The following is a 21687-nucleotide window of genomic DNA, read 5'->3' on the forward strand; positions in this document are numbered from 1 at the left end:
GACAAATGAATTAAACAATGGTTTAATAAAAACAAGTGGCAGTTATCTAGGCTTGTTACAAAGCTTAAATAAGTAACAAGCAAATACACGACAAGGCAACAATACTCAAAAAATCAATTACGTTCAAATACGAGCAGTACTTTTATGTAAAAAGCAGTCACAACCACAATCTGCAAATATTAAGCACTAAATGCACCAAGGAATCAATATAACAGTCATCAAGTTTAGCTGGTGCTGTGTGGAAAATTTTAGTTGTTTTTGCTCCAAGATTCTGAGCATGTTGTAAATACAAAGTTATATTTCAGCAAGAGCATCTCTAGCACCGATGACTAAGAGCATTGTTTTAATTTGCTTAAGCAAAGTTTTGGTAGCAAGTTCATTTGAAACTTTAGTGGTTTGAGCAAAATGCACAAGAAAGCGAACTAAAGACTTCAAATGTGAAGACATGTTTTCATACTTGGCAAACCAGGACTTGGGAATAGAATCAACAATACGTTGACATTTATATAAACATGATATGTTTAAAACAGAGGTTTGAAGTGCCAAAACAATGTAGCGGTTCAGTAGGGAATCAAATGCTAGTTCACATAATATTTCATAAGATAACATGCCATCTAAAAGCATAGCATTTTTAAATAACTTGATGCAGGTCCATGTCTGTCTGTCCAAAAATGCATGAGCAGAATCCTCAGATGTGCTGGGAGGAAGCAGAGGTATAAAAATTTCATTGTCTAACGTTGTTTGTAACCTTTTGCAAAGCACTTGCGCCAATGATTGACAAAGCTTATTATCAACTACCATGCAAGGGTAACCCCTTGTTAAATGCTTCAATAATAACGAAAGCCTTATTGTTTGCTGGGATGACAGTGGATCCCAAACCTCCGATACAAATTCAACTAACTTGGCAACAATTACTTTTTCCACTACACTAGACAATACTTTGGCATCGTCCAGTGAACTGCTTTCGACATCTTCATCTAAAGGTAATTCTTCCACACCAAATAAGGCAAGAGTCTTAAACCACTCTTCCTCCTCAAAATGAGCAGTAGTCGATAGAAGAGGGTTCCAAAAGATCATGGTATGTCTAATAAGCGGAACAATCAGCTTTGGAATGCACAAGGCAATGTAGGCATCATTGTAAGAATCTGGCTGTTTTTGTTTCCATTCCTTGAATCTTTGCAAAACACAATTTAAACTGCAGAATTCTTCAATAACATCATCAAACGTGGTTTGAGCTGCTTTTTGTATTTGCTGCAGCTCTACATTATACTGTGCTTGATCCATGGTAGTTTCCTCATCATCAGTGGACATACCATCAAAATGGTTAGACTTTCGATGAATCTGTCGTGCTGCACGTCTTCTTGTTCTTCTTGCCTCCCTTTCTCGAACCCGCTGTGTAAAGCTCATGTCTTGACCGTTAATCTTATCCTGATTTGCCTTGTTTGCCCCCGGGACATTCTGTGACGATTCATCTCGAACATCTTGCATTCTTCTCTTAACAAGGCGCTCTGATTGACTCTTCCATATAGTGTATGCATTCTGTTCCAAATTGTTAATAGCAGGTACATTTTCTTTAAGGCAATCAACTAAATCTCGTAAATACTGTCTAATTTCTTGATAAAATTGGTATTCCTGTGAAATAGTAGCTATGTTCCCAAGGTTTTTGGACATTTCCTTGCATTCATCCATATCCAAGGCAAGTCTTTCCATTTCAGTTTTATGACCACAATTTTTTTGCTTCAACGTAGTCAAATGATCTTGAAGCCTCTTCTTTACAAGATCAAATGTGATGTCACTCTTGGCCTGAACATTTCTATACATAATTTGGTTGCTCTCTGTTGAACCTTTAGTTTGGTTGTTATAGTATGAGTGTACATAATTATAATTCGCATAAGCACTGGCTTGCAATTCCTGTGAAATAGTCATGTCTTTTGCCTGATTTACTGCTTGATTTGTTGGCAGATTGATTCCTTTTTTAATCATTTCTTCTTCCCACCGATCAACTTCTTCATCAGCAACATTATCTTCTTCATTAGAATTAACATTGTCATCAGACTCATTAGGTACCAGTAGTCTGGATGCGTTAGGTTTCTTTGTTTCAATGCCCTTCATTTCCACTACTCCATCATCACTGCTGCCATCATCATCATCATCTCTAACTAATCGAGACTGACTTATCTCCTTGTACCTCTGTGTGTCATCCATGGATATATACTCAGAGCCAAATTTTCGGAGCATTTCCCTTTGCTTTCTTGCAGCATGTATCATGGACGGTGATGGAATAGCACCTGAACCAAATCTAGTTAGATCAGAATCAAATTTTGGTGTGGAAAGTGAAAACTTGTTTTGCTCCACTTCATTGTTTTTCGCTTTTTGTGGCTGAAACACATGATTTTCCTGGCCAAGAGGTTGGCTGGGCTTCGATTCATTTTTCCCAAGAGATTCTTTTTCCTCTTGAGATCGCTTTTTAATTTGTTTAGCAATACGTTTGCTCCTAGAAGACTTCTTAATCTTGAAACTTGTTTCTTCATCTTCTTCATCACCAAAGCTGAGCAAGGATACTTCTTTCTTCTTGTTCATTTTCTTTGGCTTCTCTTTTTTGCTTACTATACTTGATTGCTTCACATTCACAACGTCCTTGTTTTCTGCTTGTTTTGAGGAGGTAGTATTAAATTCTTCTATTTTGTTGTCACCATTTTCTTCATCGTTGCCCTTTCGTCTTCGAATATTTGATTTATTCGACTTTTTAAACATGATTTCAATCAAAAATTAAACTGTATGTATATAACAAATATCTTAAAAATCGAACAACAAAATAAAAGCTCAGAGGTTACCCTTAGTAGTAAATTTGTCACATAAACAAAACTCATCATTTATCAATATATCATATCCGCCAAATTTGATGTATTGGCAAACATCAGTTTCAGTAGTTGGCTTGCCATCTACCCAAAATAAGAATAATTTTCCTTTTTCAGTAACTGGTTGGTGAAACAGGTTTACACTTATTTTACTACCATAGGAAAATACCAACTTACTTACAAAAACTCAGGAAATAAAGGTTTGTGAAAAAAAAACAGTTTGTAAGAAAGTACCAGATATTTTCCTAAATAAATGGGGTGGTGCAGTATCACAATCATTGCGGTATCCTTGGACTGGGGAAAGTTATTACACAACTTAAAATTGGCGATGATTCCTTACCGCTCGACGATCTTTTTCATGGCAGGGGTTGCCGAGATCTCTCGGTGTGCACACCTGTTAATTTAGGTCAATCTTGAATTGTGCCTGCAAAAATAGCAGACGAGACAAATTTGCCTGGGTATAATTTCTTACAAGAGGGCAAAATTAAAACTATTAAGCATCTAATATTTGGCCCCCAAATTAAGACTAAAGTCTTAAAGGTATTTAAGTATAAATAATCGTATAAAGTCAACTGTGCAGAAAGTGTATTTGAAATGTATCTCGAGTGCGCACTGCGCAGCTGCCACGAAATACAGATCAAGTCCCATTTATTCAGCTTGTCTTTTGCAGAAGTTCCAAATGATACCGTATACACATTTTCTATTTTTTGTTGTGAGTCTATTGCACAAATTCGGAACCGTTCATCAGTTCCATTCAAAAGAAGCAAACATTGTTCATACAGTATTACAAAAGTAGCGCATCTGGGAATCGAACTCAGCTAGCAAATTACGAGCCAGGTTAACCGCTCTGCCATCAAGTTTTTAACGGAACATTACCAATACTCAATAAAGCTACTAAAACAGTCGACAAAGTAACTCTTAAGCGGTGTTGTATATTTTCTATTTTTCTTTCTGAAAGTTATTCACCTATAAGCTTAAGTTTACAACATTTGTCACTAAAGTCTCAAAGAATCTGAAAGAGACGCAAAAAAGTATCATATACAGCGGTTGCAGATGTATAAATGCTCATCCAGGCATGACCATACTGGTAAGTCTGTAAGTGCCGGCACCTGCAAGCACAAGATTTATCAACGTGTACGTCGAACTTTTTATCGGCACGCTGGATATTTAACAAAGAAACAAACCAAAGTTGGTAGCTTGAATGCTAGCAACTAGCCTATTGCTGTATTGTACACCGTCACGCCAAAAATTTGGGGTCAAGTCTCCTTTGCTTTTGCACTGCAATATCAGGATCGAGCACTGGAGTATTGATGAATTATTACATCAAAATTTCTTTTTATTACCTCATAACTCCCTCTCATTTATGCTTTCTCGTCCAAAGTTAATAGAAAACACTTCCTATTCTACACCTTTTCTGTTGACTTTGGTCTAGTCCGGGTACAAAAAAATCATACAGTAGCCGTTACAAATAAGAAATAACAGATAAAAGTTTCAAAGCAGGCTAGGCTGCCAGGGCAGTGCAGTTAGTACGCTAACAGAACTTATGGTTATGCATATCTTTCATAAATGGCAGCTAGAAACAGGCGGCGCCAACTTTTTACCGAGACGGGGTTATAGTCTCGGCGCCAGCTTTGTGTGAGTGTTTGCGACACTGGCGCATGGTATGGTATGACGATAACGTTGTCGTAATTGTTTTGCAAAAGCAACCTGCTATTGCTTGCTGCTTGGTGACTGACAGCCTGCTGTTGGTAACTTAATCAATAGCATTTTTTTTCCAAGAAAAGTGTAGAATGGTTTTTAAAAAAAGGATAATTAAAGATTGGTTGTGTGGTCAAGGATAGCGTTAGTTACATTTACGTCTTCAACAAGCTTGATATAATCAAACTCCAAGCTGTCACTCAGCTTGTCATTTACTGAGCAGTGAACAATGACAAAGTAATATTTAAAAACAACTGCTGCTGTACAACAATAACAGTCGCTTACCTGATTACCATGTTTCTAAGTGTATTTACCATGTCACTAATCTTTACAAGTCTGTTTTTTCATCTTATTTGTAGTTTAGCTGAGTCGCACTGTCTCAGTAGACAACTTTGTATAACGTTTATTATATGTGTTTGTGAGCATTATTTTGCCATTGTAATTTTTTAACTTATTTATTGTATAAATACACTATAATTGCCAACAGGCATAATAACACCAAATACAAGGCTCAACTGGTAAAATACAACACTTTATTCCTGCCAACGTTTCATTAACCTATTCGGGTTAGGGTTAGTTTCATCAAAGCAATTAAAGCTATGAAGCCCTGTTGAAGCTAACCGAGATGGGTTAATGAAACGTTGGCAAAAACAAAGTTTTTTATTTCACCAGTTGAGCCTTGCTTTTGATGTTATTTATTGTAGCCTATGTTGGTTTTAGTGGCCGTGCTAACCATTACTCATCTTTATCATTTGGCCATATGATAATGTTGCACGTTTTAAGCCTTTGGACTTTGCTGCTTATCCCGCTCATTGTTTGCTGGTGAAGCTGTTATTTTATCACGCAATGTTGGTTAACATTTTATTTTTCGTTCCACCACAAACAAAGACGAAAATAAACAATACCCTAAGAAATACCTTTTTAAATCACTAATCAGCAACTACATGACGTCACCAATAGCTGGGTGGTATACCGATCAGCAATCACGTGACGTCACAAGTTGCAAGAAGCTACCCTCAAACAGCAGGGTGCAATTAGTGACGTCATGAAATTTTTTTAACATGTGCTCAGTTAAAACTGTTATTGGGTATGACGACCAGATAAACTGACGCATGACCTTTGGTAACGTTAGTCTGTGGCGGCCACGGTGCTACCAGGGAAATGGAAATTGTCGACCCACTTTGATCCATTTTTAAAGTGCTAGCGTTCTGGTAGAGTTGCCAAACTCCGACCTGATTCCACTCCGTCCTTAACCAAGTAGCACCGTGGCCGCCTTAAGTGCAAGTTTTGTATAATGTTAGGTACTTCCCCGAAATAGTTAACGTTGGCAGGCATGTTGTTTTTGAAAGGTTTTTAGTAAAAGTTGGAGGTTCCGATCTTCCGGAGTTGAGGTTAGGTGTATACACAAGGCAGGCTATACACAAAAAGCACCTCTCTAAATACCGCTAGAGGACTAAGAGAACTAAGTGGACTAAAAGAACTTAGAGGACTTTAGGAAAGAACTAAGAGGATTAAGAGAACTAACATGACTAACAAAGCTAAGAGGACCCTTAATTACACTGGCTCCTCCATGTATGTTGGACCCAAGCAGAGCAAAGTGTTTTAAAAAGGAATTTACAGAAAAGAAAGCTCTACGAAAATTTAAAGAAGCATAGAAGGGGAATTGTATGAGAAAGTGGCTCTTTAGTTCAAGTGGGTGAGAAAGGGCTCTTTAGTTTTTTTGTTTGTTAAATATTACAGTTTTTGTGCTGGACATCAAAACTTCATTTTTGGCATTAAAATCAGATTTTTCTGAGTAGGGTGAGTTTGATACGATGTGGCTTAAAAAATATTGTGCGTAGAGACTTGAAATTTGGTATGTATATAATTTGGGATATAGTTGGAAGAAGAATTCTGCTGACTATCTGCGAAATTGCATTAAATTTAGCCAAAACTAATATTAAAATAAGGATTTCTTGGTAAAATGGCACTGGACACTTCACACTGACTACCCAGGCCTAATTACAACAATTTTTGTAGCCAACATCCATCAGTCCATTTCCTGACAAAATCCCAAAATTAAACAAAGCTAGGCTAGTAATCATCTGCCCCCGAATTTTACTATGTACCTTTTTGAAAACAGCGGATCCAGATGTCCGGGTTTAACTAGCCTATGCACCGCTAGTGTGTTGTGTCCATGTTAAAATAAATATGATATGAAACGTTTCAGTTCGAAATTCTAGATTTGCTATCTCTATTCTAGAAACCATTAGGATTCTACTTCGGCCATCCCTAATATTGTGGAAAGCTAATGCTGGAACAGCTGAAAATAAGATTTCTCTTTGTTGTCCATAAAAACATTCCAACCGGTAAAAGCTACTCTAGGTCAGAACATGTGTGACGTTACTCGCAATTTTGCTTGACATTTTTAGATGGAAAAAGATGAACATATGTAGCTCGGTATAGTAATTCGTTACATACTATAGTACTGCCCACTTATGCCCAAATTCATGAACAGCAACTGCAATGCGTCACCAACAGCACGGTGCTATTATGATCGGCAAACCTGAGATGTTACTAATAGCAGGGTGCTGCTCAATAACAGTCAGACTGCTATTCGAGAAAACTTAACCATGGGCTCAGTTAAAACTACTGTTGAGGATGGGGGGCAAGCGAATTTTCATAACTGCTATTTGCCAATTCAGTAAATGGCAGTCAGCTACTGAATCCAGAAATTCCAATTATTTTGTGAATTTGTAATATGCCAACTTGCAACTTGAAATGACATGGTATTTTTTCCAAACCTTACATTGATCTGTAGCTGTTCCCCTCAGGCCCAACTTTTCGTGATTAAAATAGCTTACCACCTAAAATTATCTTAATTTTGAACTCTAATCACTGAAATGAAAGTAGCTGAAAGTAATTTTATTTTTAATCCTTTGAGTTCCGGGGTGCATTCCACGTGAGTTAACCTCAAGATTTTCTGTGCACATGACCTACAGTCAATAAGTATGAAAATAGCTTACATATGGGTATGTTGTGTGATATGGTTTCAAAATTGTTAATTTTAACCGTGAATGCTTGACTAAACCCATTTTTGTTTGCTGTTTTAGTTTTTATAGCTTTGCCCAATTTTGAAACTGGACCTTAACCAGGACCTTTGAACAGGAGCAATTGTCATTAATATCTTGTCCAAGGGCATTGCAATGATAAGGTGGTAAAACTCAGGGTGAGCCTTAGGAGCTCATGTGCTGGAATCACTAAGTGCTGATCTAATGTTTTTTCTTGTTTCATCTAGAATTCTAAACTGTTTTAATGTTACTTGCTGTATGTTACAAAGTCTGAAGTTAATAAGTTTTAAGTAAACTAAAGAGCAAGAAGCTGTTGCATTGCACACTGTGGACTTAAACCCCTGCATAACCAAATGATAACTTTTGTTATCACCATTCTTGGAAATTCCAGGACACCATTCTTCTGGAGGCAAATAAATGCACAATCTCCTTTGTCATTTTGCATGCGTCATGTTTTCAGTGACAGCAATATATGGGTATGGTTTCAACTTCTTTTGCCGACCATATTGTTATTAATTTATTATTTATATTATATATATTTATTTATTCAATCTGAATACTGGACTTTCTGCAATAAGTTTAAGTAGTGTTTGAGGGATGAATTAGCAGTGCAAAATTGTTAGATTTAGTTTATTTAATGTTTACATGTTTTTATAAACATGAAATTTTGAGATCAAGCTAAGTTTTCTCAGTAATATGCAATTTTGAGGCTCAAGTTATGCTTCACCTAACATGCTTAAATTATGAAATGTATAAATAAAGTGAAGATATATGTAAGAATAAAGAATTTAATTCTACAAAGGAAACGGTCTCATACAGCAGTACACACGCTAAACATTTATACCTGTTTGTCTGCATTTGAATAAACATGCCTGGTCATAGACCCTTTCCGAGTTATCTACGATATTCTTTTAAGTGGCAAGGTTTTTTTTTGACTGCTGATTTTTTTCAATACTTAAGATTGGGCGTTATCAACCCGCTTTGGTCCTTTTTTCAATTGCACATGTTTTGGGTATCACATTGCAAAGATTTTACTCAGATTAGTAGCACATGAATTTCTTCACATTAAGAAATACTATTGAGAAAATATTTTATAGTTTTTATTTTATGGCACTGTGAAGTCTATGCACTTGTTTGGTTTGATATAACGTCACGGTACATGGTCATGGAAGCATGTGATGTAAAATGTGCAATGGTATTAAGTGCACGAAACACAAGCTTATTTTATTTTCATCTAGATTCTAGAGCAAAGTTTAGTAATAGACTAGCCGTAAATACAATCTTAATTAGTATTTTTACACATGCAGTAGATACCATGCGAACTTTTACACATTTTATGTCGCATGCTGCGCTGATCATGCACCATTATGCCGTTTTGAATAAGGCTCCGGTAGAATTCCAAGCGATGTAAAATGAAAAGTAGCCAATATTTTTTTATCATGTAAAAATTTTTGTGCTACTCATCTGAGTGAAATCTTTACAACTCGTCATCCAAAACAATTGCAGTTTAAAAAAGGATACAGGTGAGTTGAAAATTTCCATTGTGAAGTAAAGGCGATGGAAAAAATCTTGCCATTCATAGCCTCATACTGTAACTCGAAAAGGGTCTGTTATGCTTAGTATATTTTCACAAAAATCAAGCTATATTTATAAAAAACATGTGCATACTGATGTCGGTATGTTGTAATTCTATTCTCTTCGCATACGCGGATGTTATTATGAAAAAGAACCAATTCATACGAAATTTTCTGTCAAATCAGAACTAAACAACATCTTTCAACAGTTTTGCTATTTTCGGCAACAGAAATGCCCCTGAGGTAGCCTAACGCAAAAAAGTTTGAGAGCTTATAAGAAGAAAACTAAACAAGGCTTCATGACAAAATTTTAACACTTGGAAAATGACTATCTAATGCAGGGGTCACTAAACTATGGCCCACTGATCGCCTCGCTGTGCCACAAGTGAGCTTATTATATTGTAGCCTATTGAACAAAGCAGTAATCCGCTTCGCGATCGTCCTTTCTCATGCTTATCTGGCCCTTAGTGAAAAAAGTTTGGTCACACCTGATCTAAGGATTGTAGCAACCTAATTCAGCAAAACTGCATCATACTGTAGTTATTATGACATATTGATATGTAGGAAATATTTTGAAATAATAAATATTCTGTTCTATTTTTTGCTGAATTCTGAACTTCACTAAATTGCCTTTGTTGAAGAAATTCTATATTGGGAAAGTATTATATTTGTGTTATGTACACTTATAATTATAACCCTGAACATTTACAACGAAGCCAAACTATTTTTCAGGCTAACCTGGTATGTAAAATGCAGTTTTATGTCAATTTAATAAAGAGCAAGTTTATTTTTGTTGTTTTTCAATATTTGCAATATGAATTTTTAGCCCTCGTTGAAGGAAATCATGATTAAATTTTTTTCCATTGGAGGAGAATCAAACTATTGTATTCTTTATTATTACTTTAACACTTTGGTTAACAAAAATGTTGTGTTAGCTGTTGTTACAGCACATTAAAAAACGTATGCAATTCACTATCTAAATGTGTTAAAACTGTTTTTCTTTTTAAATAGGCAAAGAAGTACAAAAAAGAAACAAGGCTTGATATTGAAAGTCATTGGATCAAGGAATTTTCAAACAAGTGGAAAGAAAAGATTTCCACCAAAGGACCATTAGAAAAAGTAAAAATTTTTTCATGTCTTAATTCATAATTGTTTATTTTTGGAATTGTGATCTAAATTACCGTAATCAAATAAAGATGTTGTTGTAAAAATTTTTTTGAACATGATTTCTTACAACTCCACAAGATTATATTTTAATTCAAAAAGTTTATTAAAAGTGATTTATTGTTTGTAGAAGAAAGAAAAGTTTTACTGTTTGTCGATGTTTCCTTATCCTTCTGGAAAATTGCACATGGGACATGTTAGAGTGTATACTATAAGTGATGTAATGGCCCATTATCATAGAATGAATGGAAAAGAGGTAATGTAAAATATTTTTCGTACTTTTTCCTACTCTTGTGTGCATTGTTTTATGTAATTATTGTTATCTATTAGAAAAGTAGATTCATATCTCATAATTTGCATTTCTTTTCGACAGCAGTCACCAGAATTTTACCAGAACATAATCGTTTTTTGTAGTGAAGCAATTTTTCATTTATCGTTGTGTTATGTTAAAAATTATAAGCTAAAATGTCAAGAAAAGTTATTAACTATAATCGTTATTAATCAGACTTATTTTTTTGACAAAGATTTCCCTGAACTTAATTGCATATCATATCTAAAACGACATAATGTTTGACCTACTTTTGCCAAAGCAAGCGATGTTTGTCGTGGGCTTTATGCAGTACATGTATGATATCATTTGAATGGCTTAGCGCTGTATTCCCCACAATACTTGATGATAACTTCTGCATTTTGCCTATTTGATTGAGCAATAATTAATTATTTAAAGATAGATATTACGTCACACTGCACAAGTTGTTGTGTGCTATTGCTCGGTTTCGGAAAATGGTAATGTGGGACTAGAGCCAAAGCTATATATCGCTCGCATTTCAATTGTGTTTATAGAGTGATTACTGCAGACAGGTTAAAAAGGTAATTAGCAATGTTTTAATTCTTGAAATCCTGTATACCTAAAAAGTAGGTTATGTAATAACGTAATTTATAACAAACATCTGTAACAGCAGCTATGTTATGTAGTTATGTATAAAAGTTTTATAATTAGTGTCAGTTATGCGCAACATTATATATATGCGAATGTAGCTTTTAGATGTGAAAACCACTTTGTCGTGAATTTATTATATAGATTATTAGACAAGTTTCCACTAGACTAGTAGACAAGCTTGAATTGTACTATGGTAGTTATTTTGAATTCTGTTTTATTTTTTGGCCTTGGTATGACAAATTATGTCTGATTTGGTTGAGTTTGAGCTTGAATGAATCTATCTCGTGGACCCTCAGATATGTCAAAGTTCATTTTATCTTAAACCAATCTTCAGCGTTTGTCTGTTTGCAAGATCCACAAAACTGTTTTGCTTTTTCCATTTTATTGTTTTGTCCTCAGCATGATCTGGATTGAGTTTGGCAAATTTGAGCTGAAGTTTGGCAAATGTAGCTGCGGAATTGGTATGTTCTGTTTGTTTGCGCTTTCATGATTCTATGTGAAGAGTAACAAGGACAGTGTGGTTTGCTTCAAGGAATTTTTATTTCAATCACTATTTTCAAATCTTGGCATTTAACTAAGATGCAATCAATCTGAGTGCTTGATGTAAAAGGGGAGATGCATGGACAGTTCTTTAAGCCATCTAGTGGTAATTAAAACATTTTGTGCTTTAGTGAATTTCAGAACGTGGTACTCATCGACATTTTGTGTCCTAAAACAAGAATTTCAGTGAATGGTGTAGCCATTACTTTGAATTTTTGGTTGCTATAATGTAGTCACTGGCGGGTCTGCATATATTTTGTCCGTTAGATTCTAGAAAGCATGCTGTCTTTGCATCTGAAAACCTTGCATATTTATCGACCAAATTGCAATGCGCCTGGTTGTGTCACTTTTGGGTCACTTCCTATCTCTGGTTGAATGTGTTTAACAGCACTGATCATATGTAAGATGTCACATATTAAATTTCTGACCGATACTCAAGGTTTCTCACCATAGGTCCGTGGTTAGCACATCCCGCCTGCAGATACTCACACAGTTTTGGTGGCACCACAAGGTTGAACACACCAAAAATGAGTAAGAAAAATGCATAACACATAAAAGAAATTTATTGGATTATGTAGAAGTGTTGACGAATGAACTTTACCATTTGGAATTTTTTATTGATTATATTGTCAAAAGGAAAGATTGCACAAGGCATTATGTAGTATTTATGTTGAGTTCAATTTTCGTAACGCTGTGGTTATGTTGAAATACAATTTGTGAAATTGTGAACAGTTGTGAAATCACAACTTGAAAAAAAATGAAACAGCTCTCCAATTTTTATCTTAAAATTGACAAGTTGAATACATATATAATATATACTGGCGTATAAGCCCCTTCCCTGTTTTTCAAGCCAAAAATATATTTTTAATGTATACCTGATGTATAAGCCCCTCTTGTTTTTCAATTCCCCTCCTACCCCCCCCCCCCCCCCCCTTTACTGTATTTAAATTAAATAAATGTTAACAACAGTAAATTGCAGCACACAGCGCTGAACAATATTTCTGCTTCAAGTATATTATGAAGCGATATTATGTTGAATTTTAAGTTTAAAGTAGCTAGTTTTTAATTATGCTTTTGAAATAACTTAATGAAACCTCAGCCAGTCAACAACACAAGGTTATTGACTAATAATATTGATAATTTCTGTTTTTACAGGTTATACATCCAATGGGTTGGGATGCTTTTGGACTTCCTGCTGAAAATGCTGCCATTTTGAACAACCTTGACCCAGCTGAATGGACAGAAAAGTATATTTTTAATACAAGTATATGTGCTTAAATGGCTGTATCTGGTTTTATAACAAGACTGAACTTTTGGTCCATAACATATCAAGACATAGGATAGTCTGGGAATTGTAACTCGAGAACATGAACTTTTCTATTATTACCTACCCACTGGCAATGATAATAAGATAAACATAGCCTTAGAGATTAACCTTGTCCGAACTTTTTACCTCTATATCTATATGCTCCCACATTCTAACATCAAAAAAGCAAAGCAAGTTGCATCTGCAGCTTCCATTACCAATTGGTTGGTTGGTTATTCACAATAGAGCAGTATTAAGTTTGCACACTGAGTACAATGAGATTACCATAACAGGCAACAATCAACTACTATGGTTTTCTTTGCATCCCTTTAACTAGTAGGCACTTACAGTGTAACACAGTGGGAGGTGGTGACAAGAAGTCATGTGCCAAAATAAAAAAACAACTATTAGATTTAGTGTATAACATTCACTCAACTTTTTGTGGGCAAGTTTTTCAAAAAAAATTAGGACTATACCCCAATAAATTGTAATTTTGTAATAAATTATTGTAGTAAAGTGCAATGCACTGAATTTTCAAAATGGTTATTTCAAGACTGCCAAGAGATCTGGTACTCTTAAAATTATTTGCAAGTTCTTTAGAACGTTCCATTTTGTCTGAATACATAGAAGTTTACAAGCTGTCACGCAGTTCAATAAAAGTCCATTATTGCTACAGTTTTAAACTATCATCCTTTTATAATCATCCATTTACACTGGCAGTTTGGAAATAACAGCAAATTTTCTCAATCCTCATTAGGTGCTATTGGGGAAAATTCTACAGTAATATTCAGTTGTTGTCGTTGTTGCAGAAACATTGCATATATGAAGCAGCAGATGATGGACTTGAATCTATGTTTTGACTGGGATGCGGTAGATATTTTTTGTTGTCTGTTTTTTAATATTGTTGTATATTTAGTCATACCGTAACATCTCTAGCACAGTTCTTTTTTCCTTGAAAAATTGGTACTGGATAATTTTCTTCAAAGACACAGTTGATCATCTTGAGTTAGACCAGTGGTTCTCAAACTTTTTTAAAAGAAAGTACCCAACAGTCTCCTAGCAATTTTTTAAATGCCTCACGGTCCCTTAAAAAATCAACACAAATAAACACAAAACAACAGGTTGGTTTTTATGGTATCAATGTGGCGGGTGTACCTGCTTCTTTGCAACCAGTTCGGCTATGTTTGGTTCCGTTTTGGACAACGCAACCCTAATATCGTGAATCACATTCAACCGGTTTCGAGCTTTTGGCTTGATGGCAAGTAGTGCCGTTTTTTTGGAAGGTGCTTCGCGGTCCCAAAAAATTGTCTCACGGACCCCAAAAGGACCGCAGACCCCAGTTTGAGAACCACTGGGTTAAACAAACCAAAGTATTTATGCGCAAAATATTTATAATCATACAAGCCATATTGATCAACAACCGTGTCATCGCATTGTTGTAATAAAGATTAAAGTAACATTATTTTTAAAATACATTTTTATACAAACCCCTCAGACAAAAGCAGAATGAATAGACGGATTGAATAGGTCTTTATTCAATGTCAAGCTGTAGAATGAGTAGGGATACTACTGGGGGGTATTTTAAAACATACCGTGCAGCAATGTGAAACAACTATTTGTCTTGGGCGCACAATAATAGTTAGAACTCGGGTTTCGGTGAGGCTTGTTGGGCAGACCATAACTGAAATGCAGATTGTCAAGTCTTGTCAGACTTTGCAATTTTTTCACCAACATCAACTCCCATCCCACCGGACTGAATGTCCTGGATATGGTTTAACGCCTGCAAACTAGTGTTGGTAGTTTCTTCTCAACTCTGTACTAATGGGTAGTAGTAAGCTTTGCTGCTTGTGGATATGGTGTGGAAGAACAAACTGTAGACCAGAGGTTCTTAAAGTTTTGGGACGTTCCCCCCTTGACGGTACCTAAAAAATCCGCACCTTACCTCATCGCAAACTAAAAAGGATTAAACAAAACAACAATTTATCTTCAGTTAACTTTCATTGATGTGAAGGATGTAGTTGTTTTTGGGAAACCAAACGTTTAATTCGAGGCTTTGTAGAAGATAATGCACATTTTAGGTCAGCTTTACAGTCAAGTTTGTTCCTAGGTTTTGTCTTTATATTCACAAGTGTAGAAAAACCACTTTCACATAGGTAAGTGGATGAAAATGGACATATATATAGAATAGAATAGACAGTTTGTCATCTCTCGCGCCCCCCTTATGAATCTTTCGCCCCCCAGTTTAAGGACCCCTGCTGTAGACCATGTCATATATTTGACTGTTCGATCTTCTGTGTATCCCATGGAAGAAATGTCCTTTGAGCTTTATATTGGCAACAAGATCCAGGGCTGCTCGACATGTGTCCCGGCATTTGATCTATAATAACATATGGGTCACATGACAACGTCGATCACTATATTGTTTCAGTTTTGTGGGATTAATTTTTTTGAAACATAGCTTAGATAGGTGGTAATGATTTTATATGTATTTTGGGGAGTTTACTAAATTTTGCCAAACTTTTGCCATTCTTTGACTTTAACCTGTAAATACGTTGCATGTTGAGTTTGAAGTATGAAAATTCATCTAAAAATGCGACTTGTGCGTGGGATTTTACGTTACTTAAACTCCACTGAGTGAGTTTTAAGGTTAATTTTTTTTATTATTATTGAGTTATAAGGTTAGTTTTGTTGATATAATTCACTGTTACAATTGTAAGTGTTCATCATGGTTTTTGTATAAATCCAGGAGATATCAACTTGTCATCCCAGCTATTACATATGGACTCAGTATTTATTTGTTAAACTCTTTGAGGCAGGATTAGCTTATCGGAAAAAAGTAAGAAAGACATTGTTCTTATAGGGTATAATTATTATAGAAGTAGCCAAACAGATAGTTTACTTCTTCATTTTTCACACAAATATTCATAGCCCATCTATATTTTCATGTTGTTATTTATAGGCTTTAGTTAACTGGGATCCTGTGGATAAAACTGTACTTGCTCACGAACAGGTTAGTTATTTGTGTAAATTTTCTTAATTTGCATGTTGTTGATAACATCAATTTGTTAAACATTAATTTGTTTAGCCACTTTTAGGAAATAAACCCCTACATAATTTACTTCCAGGTGGATGAACATGGATGTTCTTGGAGATCTGGAGCACAAGTGGAAAAAAAATTGCTTGAACAATGGTTTCTTCGAGCCACTAAATATACAAAAGTTAACATTTTTTCTTTCTATTCCTTTTTAAATGTTTGCTGGCCTTTGTTTCTTGATTTAAAATTATTTATGTACAAGAAAATTGTGTGTTGCAGTCCTTGTTGGATACTTTGCATGAAATTGAAGAAGATGTTGGTATAAAAGGTATGCAACAGCACTGGATAGGAAGCATAGATGGTTGCTACGTCGATTTTCAATTGGAGGTAACAAATTTGAATGCTTTTTGAATCAAATTAAGAATTTTGGAACATCGCTAACATGTGAAAACATAATACAATGAGACAGAAGGTTTCCTTGAACTTTGGTTCTATGCTCTAATCTATAAAAACTACAAATTTTTTTTATACCTTTTAGAGACCTGTTTTAGAGAATATGATTTAGGTTTGTTTAACTGTTATAGTAACTCACATGTTTGTTACTAGGTAAACTTTTTTCACTTCGCAAAAAGTTTGCTATGATTTGTCTTCAATACCTACCACAAAAAACTTGTCAGCAAAAATGCACAGAAACAAATTTAATTTCTTTAAGTCGTTAAGTGTAATTAAACAAATATTAAAAGCTGAAAGTTAATAAATAAAAGACTAGAAACAAATGAAAACACTTTTTGAGAATTCTTTGAAATTAATAATTTTGTTTTGAATACAGGTGGACGGAAAGATATCAGGTGATAGTATATCAGTTTTTTGCTGTCATCCAGATTTGGTTGGTGAGGCTACACACATCAATTTGCAATCACAGTTTTTGGAGGAGATTTCGTTGTTGTTTAAGGATGCTGTAAGTAGTTGAGTTAAACCATAACTAATATTCTTGTTGGGTGCTTCTAGCAAACTTTTAATTTTCTTGTTTTATCCAGGGTGGCTCAAACACTACTGTAAAGGATTTAAAGGAAACTGAAGAAGGGACGTATCATATTAGATGTGTTGAGATTTATGTAGCAATACAAAAATAAATTCAAATTTTAAAACTTATTAGGTTGCACTGTGAAAGATATAAATGCCATTAATCCATTCAATGATGAGACGATACCCTTTGTAATTGGAAACCATCATATGGAATCTTATAGTAAAGCTCTCAGTGTACTAGGTGAGAAGTTATAAGAATGTGTATGTCAATCTAATTCTAAGCTTAGTCATGCACGTCCATTGCCTATCGGAATATCAGAAACAAGCAATGTTTTTAAAAGTACGCATAAAAACATTTACCTATAGTTACTAAACATAATTGTCATTTACATTCAATATATTATATGGTTTATGTACCATTACAGAAACCAAAAGTATTTGTGTAGAAAAATGTAAATAAAATTAACCTTCAATTCGCCAAACTATACCCTGTTTTTATTTTATTATAAAATTTTTTGTGTTATACTTCTGTGGTCATATTTCATGATTCTTTGTTTCATTATAATTTGCTTGTTAGGAGTGCCTTGCAAGCATCCCAGAGATCATGAGATTGCTGCAAAATACAATTTGTTGATAAAGGTTAAAACTGTGAGTCTTTTTCTTAACAAATGCTGATAGTAACGGCTCGATTCATTTTTACCCCTTTGTCCTACCCTTTTACCTTAAGTGGCTATTTAATTATGAACTGGTCAAACTGACATTTTTCCCTTTATATTTTAAGTAAACACTTTGCGTTTGTTGTGAAATTGGCTAATTGTTACAAATTTAAGATTGCACTTACCTTACGGTAGTTTAGAGAAGAGTCACATTTGTATAAGTTTAACTTAATCTTATATAATATTATAGGTAAAATTAACAAAAGAGGAAGCATTGAAAAAAATTAAAAAACTAAAGTGTGGACAGGATTACATGAGTTCAAGTAATTTACATGATTGGTTGGTTTCTCGTCAACGTAGATGGGGTACCCCAATTCCAATAGTTCATTGCCCTTATCATGGCCCCGTTACAGTACCTGAAAAGGAATTACCCATCACTTTACCGCACTATACTGAAAATTTGGACGAATGGAAGAAGACCACATGTCCCAAGTAATGCTATTGTGTAATATAATATATATTACATACAGTATTACTATTTTGTATATTATATTGTTTCAAGGTGCGGAAGAGCTTCAATAAAAGAAACTGACACAATGGATACGTTTGTTGATTCCTCTTGGTATTTTATGAGGTTTACAGATCCACAAAATGAAAATGAGTAAGTACAAATTTTGACAAACTTTTTAAATAGTAAGTCAAACATTTTTAACAAAAATTTGCAAATTTATGGAATATAGAAAATTTATATGTGATGTTGTTGATTTAGGATATTTTCAAAAGATAAATGCAATTATAGCATGCCCGTAGATTTATATGTTGGCGGAATAGAACATGCCACACTGCATCTTTACTATGCAAGATTTATCTCCCATTTTTGTGCTGATATTGGTTTAATGAAACACAGGTAATAAACTTGAACATTGATTCCTGTTTTTATATCTGTTATAGTTATTAGCACGTGTTTGCCCAACGCATCGAAAAAAGAAGTTTTGTCTGGACATTTTTTGACACTGAGAAATGTTATTTGATGCATAAATTTTACTCAGAATGTTTGTTAAAAATTGGAAATGCCAATGATATCTTCTGTTATAGAGAACCTTTTAAGAAAATTTTGGCACAAGGTATAATAAAAGGAAAGACCTACCGAGCACACAGTAGCGGAAAATATCTTCCACAGTCTCAAGTTGAGCAGAATGGTAAAAATTCAAATGTAACTAAATGTTTACTTTGGCGCAGTTACTTAATGCAATACTGTATGATACTTGTCGCTATTTCAACTTTTGTAACTTCAGAATGACTGATATTTTTCTAGGTTCCGAGCTGTTTGACCGTAAAACCAAAGAAAAAGTTGATGTAACTTTTGAAAAAATGAGCAAGTCAAAACTAAACGGTGTTGATCCTTCAGAATTCATAGCAGAATGGGGAATTACTATTACCAGGCTATTTGTATTGTACGCAGCTGCCCCAAGTGAAGTCATACACTGGGATGTCAAAAGTATGGAACCAAGTGAAATGTTTTGTATTGATTTCTTTGTGTAGCTTTTCCATTTTTCAGCTGATATTATCCCCGGGGTTATGCGCTGGCAGATGAAGCTATGGAGATGTGTAGGGAGATTGATTGAAGCACGTAAACAGCCATCACCTAAGACATGCGCTGATCCAGTAATGGAATATAACATAGCACAACAAACAAATGCAACAATTAAGCAGGTGTGAAGGCCATCCTTTTTTACTTTGCTTTAGATTTGTTAAGTGTTACATCTAACGATTAAAGTTTGTGTTTAGGTTACAGATCTTTTTGAAACCTCTTGCACTCTTAGTGCTGCCATTACTTCACTAATGACTGTCGCCCGTTATTGTCATGTAAGTAATGCACAGCTTTTCATGTCTGATAAATCACAAGTAAGTTGATTGAAATGTAATTTGTGTCAAGGGTATAAAAGACGAAACAATTCAATCCAGTCCGGAATATGAGAGACTGGTATGCACCCAAGTGATAATGGCCACACCAATGATGCCACATTTTACATCTGAGCTATGGACAGGTTAGCAAGTATAAAAGCCATATTGATTGGTTACACTCTATACCCAACTGTATGCAGTTGATCTCGTATATTTTCATATTTAAATCAGGCTTGCAAGGAATGAACTATAACCTGACATCTCAAAAATGGAACAAACCAGTGTTAGATCAAGAATGGCCTAAACCAACGAAACTTGCAGAGCCACAGAAATTTAGAGTTTTAGTAAGTGCCATTTTTTTATTTGAACTTAGAATAAGACATAATTGAGCGAAATAAGGCTACTTTAAAATTATATCTTAAACCTGATTTTTAACTGTGATCAAGGTATAAAAAAGTTGTTACATAAACTATAAGTTTTACTTTGATCACAGTTAAATTTCAGTAGTCCATTAACTTTTGTCAATATCTAAATCACTAATTTTTTAAAATTTTAGGTCAACAATAAATACTGCACCAAACTAATTGTACCAAATGAAGTCACAAAAGATGAAGAACTGATAAAATTAGCCTTGCTTCATTCCAAAGTTGTCAAGGCTTTAAAAACTAACCCAGTTCAAAGACTTGATTTGCGTAAAGACAAAAAGTTAATTAACGTTATAACTGATCAGTTCATTAAGATTAATAACAAACAATAAAAGATATCGTAATTTTTGTAAGTTTATTGCAAATGCTATGCCGGTTCTGCTTGATACAAATTTTGTAATGCGCCTGTAATCGGCAGTAGATCAAATTATTATTAACCACCATCCCCAAACTAATGGTAGGCTCAAATTTCAACGGAAATATGATCAATGTACTAATCTTACTGCTTGGTCAGTTACGTCACTGTCATAAAGAACTTTTTGCGAAACAACAACGCGGAAAACTATGTTGAATTAGCACATTGTATTAGCAATGTTTCAAGAACTGAAGAAACTACGAACATCAACGTACATTTCCGCCAGAGCTGCTTAGGTACGTGGATGATTTATTTGCAAAGAGCAAGGTGAGAGACTTCATCGGGGCATAAAGGTCATGTAAGAACTTAGGGAGGTGGAACCAAAACATAATGGCAGGTTAATGCTGGAGCCTCTACTGTGGCTGTCCTGATGTCCAACACAGAAGAATGTCATAGAAGCAGCCATTCTTAAACAACTAATTTTATCATGTTCTAACATATCCTGTGCTACTTTCACTGGTCTTTGTAGTGTATGTAGTGCGTCTTTATAAGAAATGTGGGTAAACTTTGTTGCTGGGCCACTTCGACTCAAAAACAAGCACTCCCGGGCCACAATAAGTCTGTGTTGTGGACTGAATGTGACCTTCACGCAGGGCATGCAATGGGATGGAATTAAACGATAAATTCCGTGTGGTATATGTTATTGTTAAGAGTGGAATGGAAAGTAACGAATTTTCCATACTAAACTGGAATGCTCACTCACACAATTGATCTAAGATTCTAAGTTAATGTATTGCCAAAACAGTATATGCACACGCTCATTCACACAATCAAGTGCGTTCACAACAAACTTTCAAATTTGAAAGAGTCTTGATTCTTCCATTTTCGAAGGCATTGATATCGTACAGAGTATAGAATGAAAGATTTTGCAGGATATGGAATATCAAAATTTCCATTCCATAGCATGTCCTGAGTACATGTGACGATATCGCAATATAAGTTTCATGGTTTGGATATAAATGTAGTGTCCGTATTAGCGCTACCATGTGTTTACTATTTGTGTTATGTTGGAAACACTGCGTTCATGTTGCGAGCAACCTTGTCAATAAAGTCATTCTTTTTGGAGCGTGTTATAGGAACGAATGTTACAATAATA

At 34.8% G+C, this 21687-nt stretch overlaps 2 protein-coding genes across 2 annotated transcripts; one reads left to right on the plus strand and one right to left on the minus strand.

The window, feature by feature from the left end:
• Positions 1 to 6: 6 nt before the first annotated feature.
• Positions 7 to 4460, minus strand: LOC143444901 (PAX3- and PAX7-binding protein 1-like). Its single transcript, XM_076943692.1, has one exon. It carries the CDS (start codon positions 2752 to 2754, stop codon positions 295 to 297), a length of 2460 nt encoding a protein of 819 aa, XP_076799807.1. The 5' UTR covers positions 2755 to 4460; the 3' UTR covers positions 7 to 294.
• Positions 4461 to 7837: 3377 nt separating this feature from the next.
• LOC143446680 (putative leucine--tRNA ligase, mitochondrial) lies at positions 7838 to 21654 on the plus strand. The gene is made up of 23 exons (XM_076946432.1): positions 7838 to 8082; positions 10192 to 10299; positions 10475 to 10600; positions 12980 to 13071; positions 13940 to 14000; positions 15877 to 15966; positions 16090 to 16140; positions 16256 to 16348; positions 16444 to 16551; positions 16994 to 17122; positions 17202 to 17245; positions 17319 to 17431; positions 17768 to 17838; positions 18097 to 18338; positions 18409 to 18507; positions 18616 to 18753; positions 18942 to 19045; positions 19162 to 19344; positions 19405 to 19559; positions 19635 to 19712; positions 19783 to 19894; positions 19983 to 20095; positions 20308 to 21654. Exons 1-23 carry the CDS (start codon positions 7960 to 7962, stop codon positions 20506 to 20508), a joined length of 2634 nt encoding a protein of 877 aa, XP_076802547.1. The 5' UTR covers positions 7838 to 7959; the 3' UTR covers positions 20509 to 21654.
• The last annotated feature ends 33 nt before the right edge of the window (positions 21655 to 21687 follow it).

This window comes from Clavelina lepadiformis, chromosome 2 (genome assembly GCF_947623445.1).
Source record: "Clavelina lepadiformis chromosome 2, kaClaLepa1.1, whole genome shotgun sequence".
Classification (NCBI taxonomy): Eukaryota; Metazoa; Chordata; class Ascidiacea; order Aplousobranchia; family Clavelinidae; genus Clavelina; species Clavelina lepadiformis.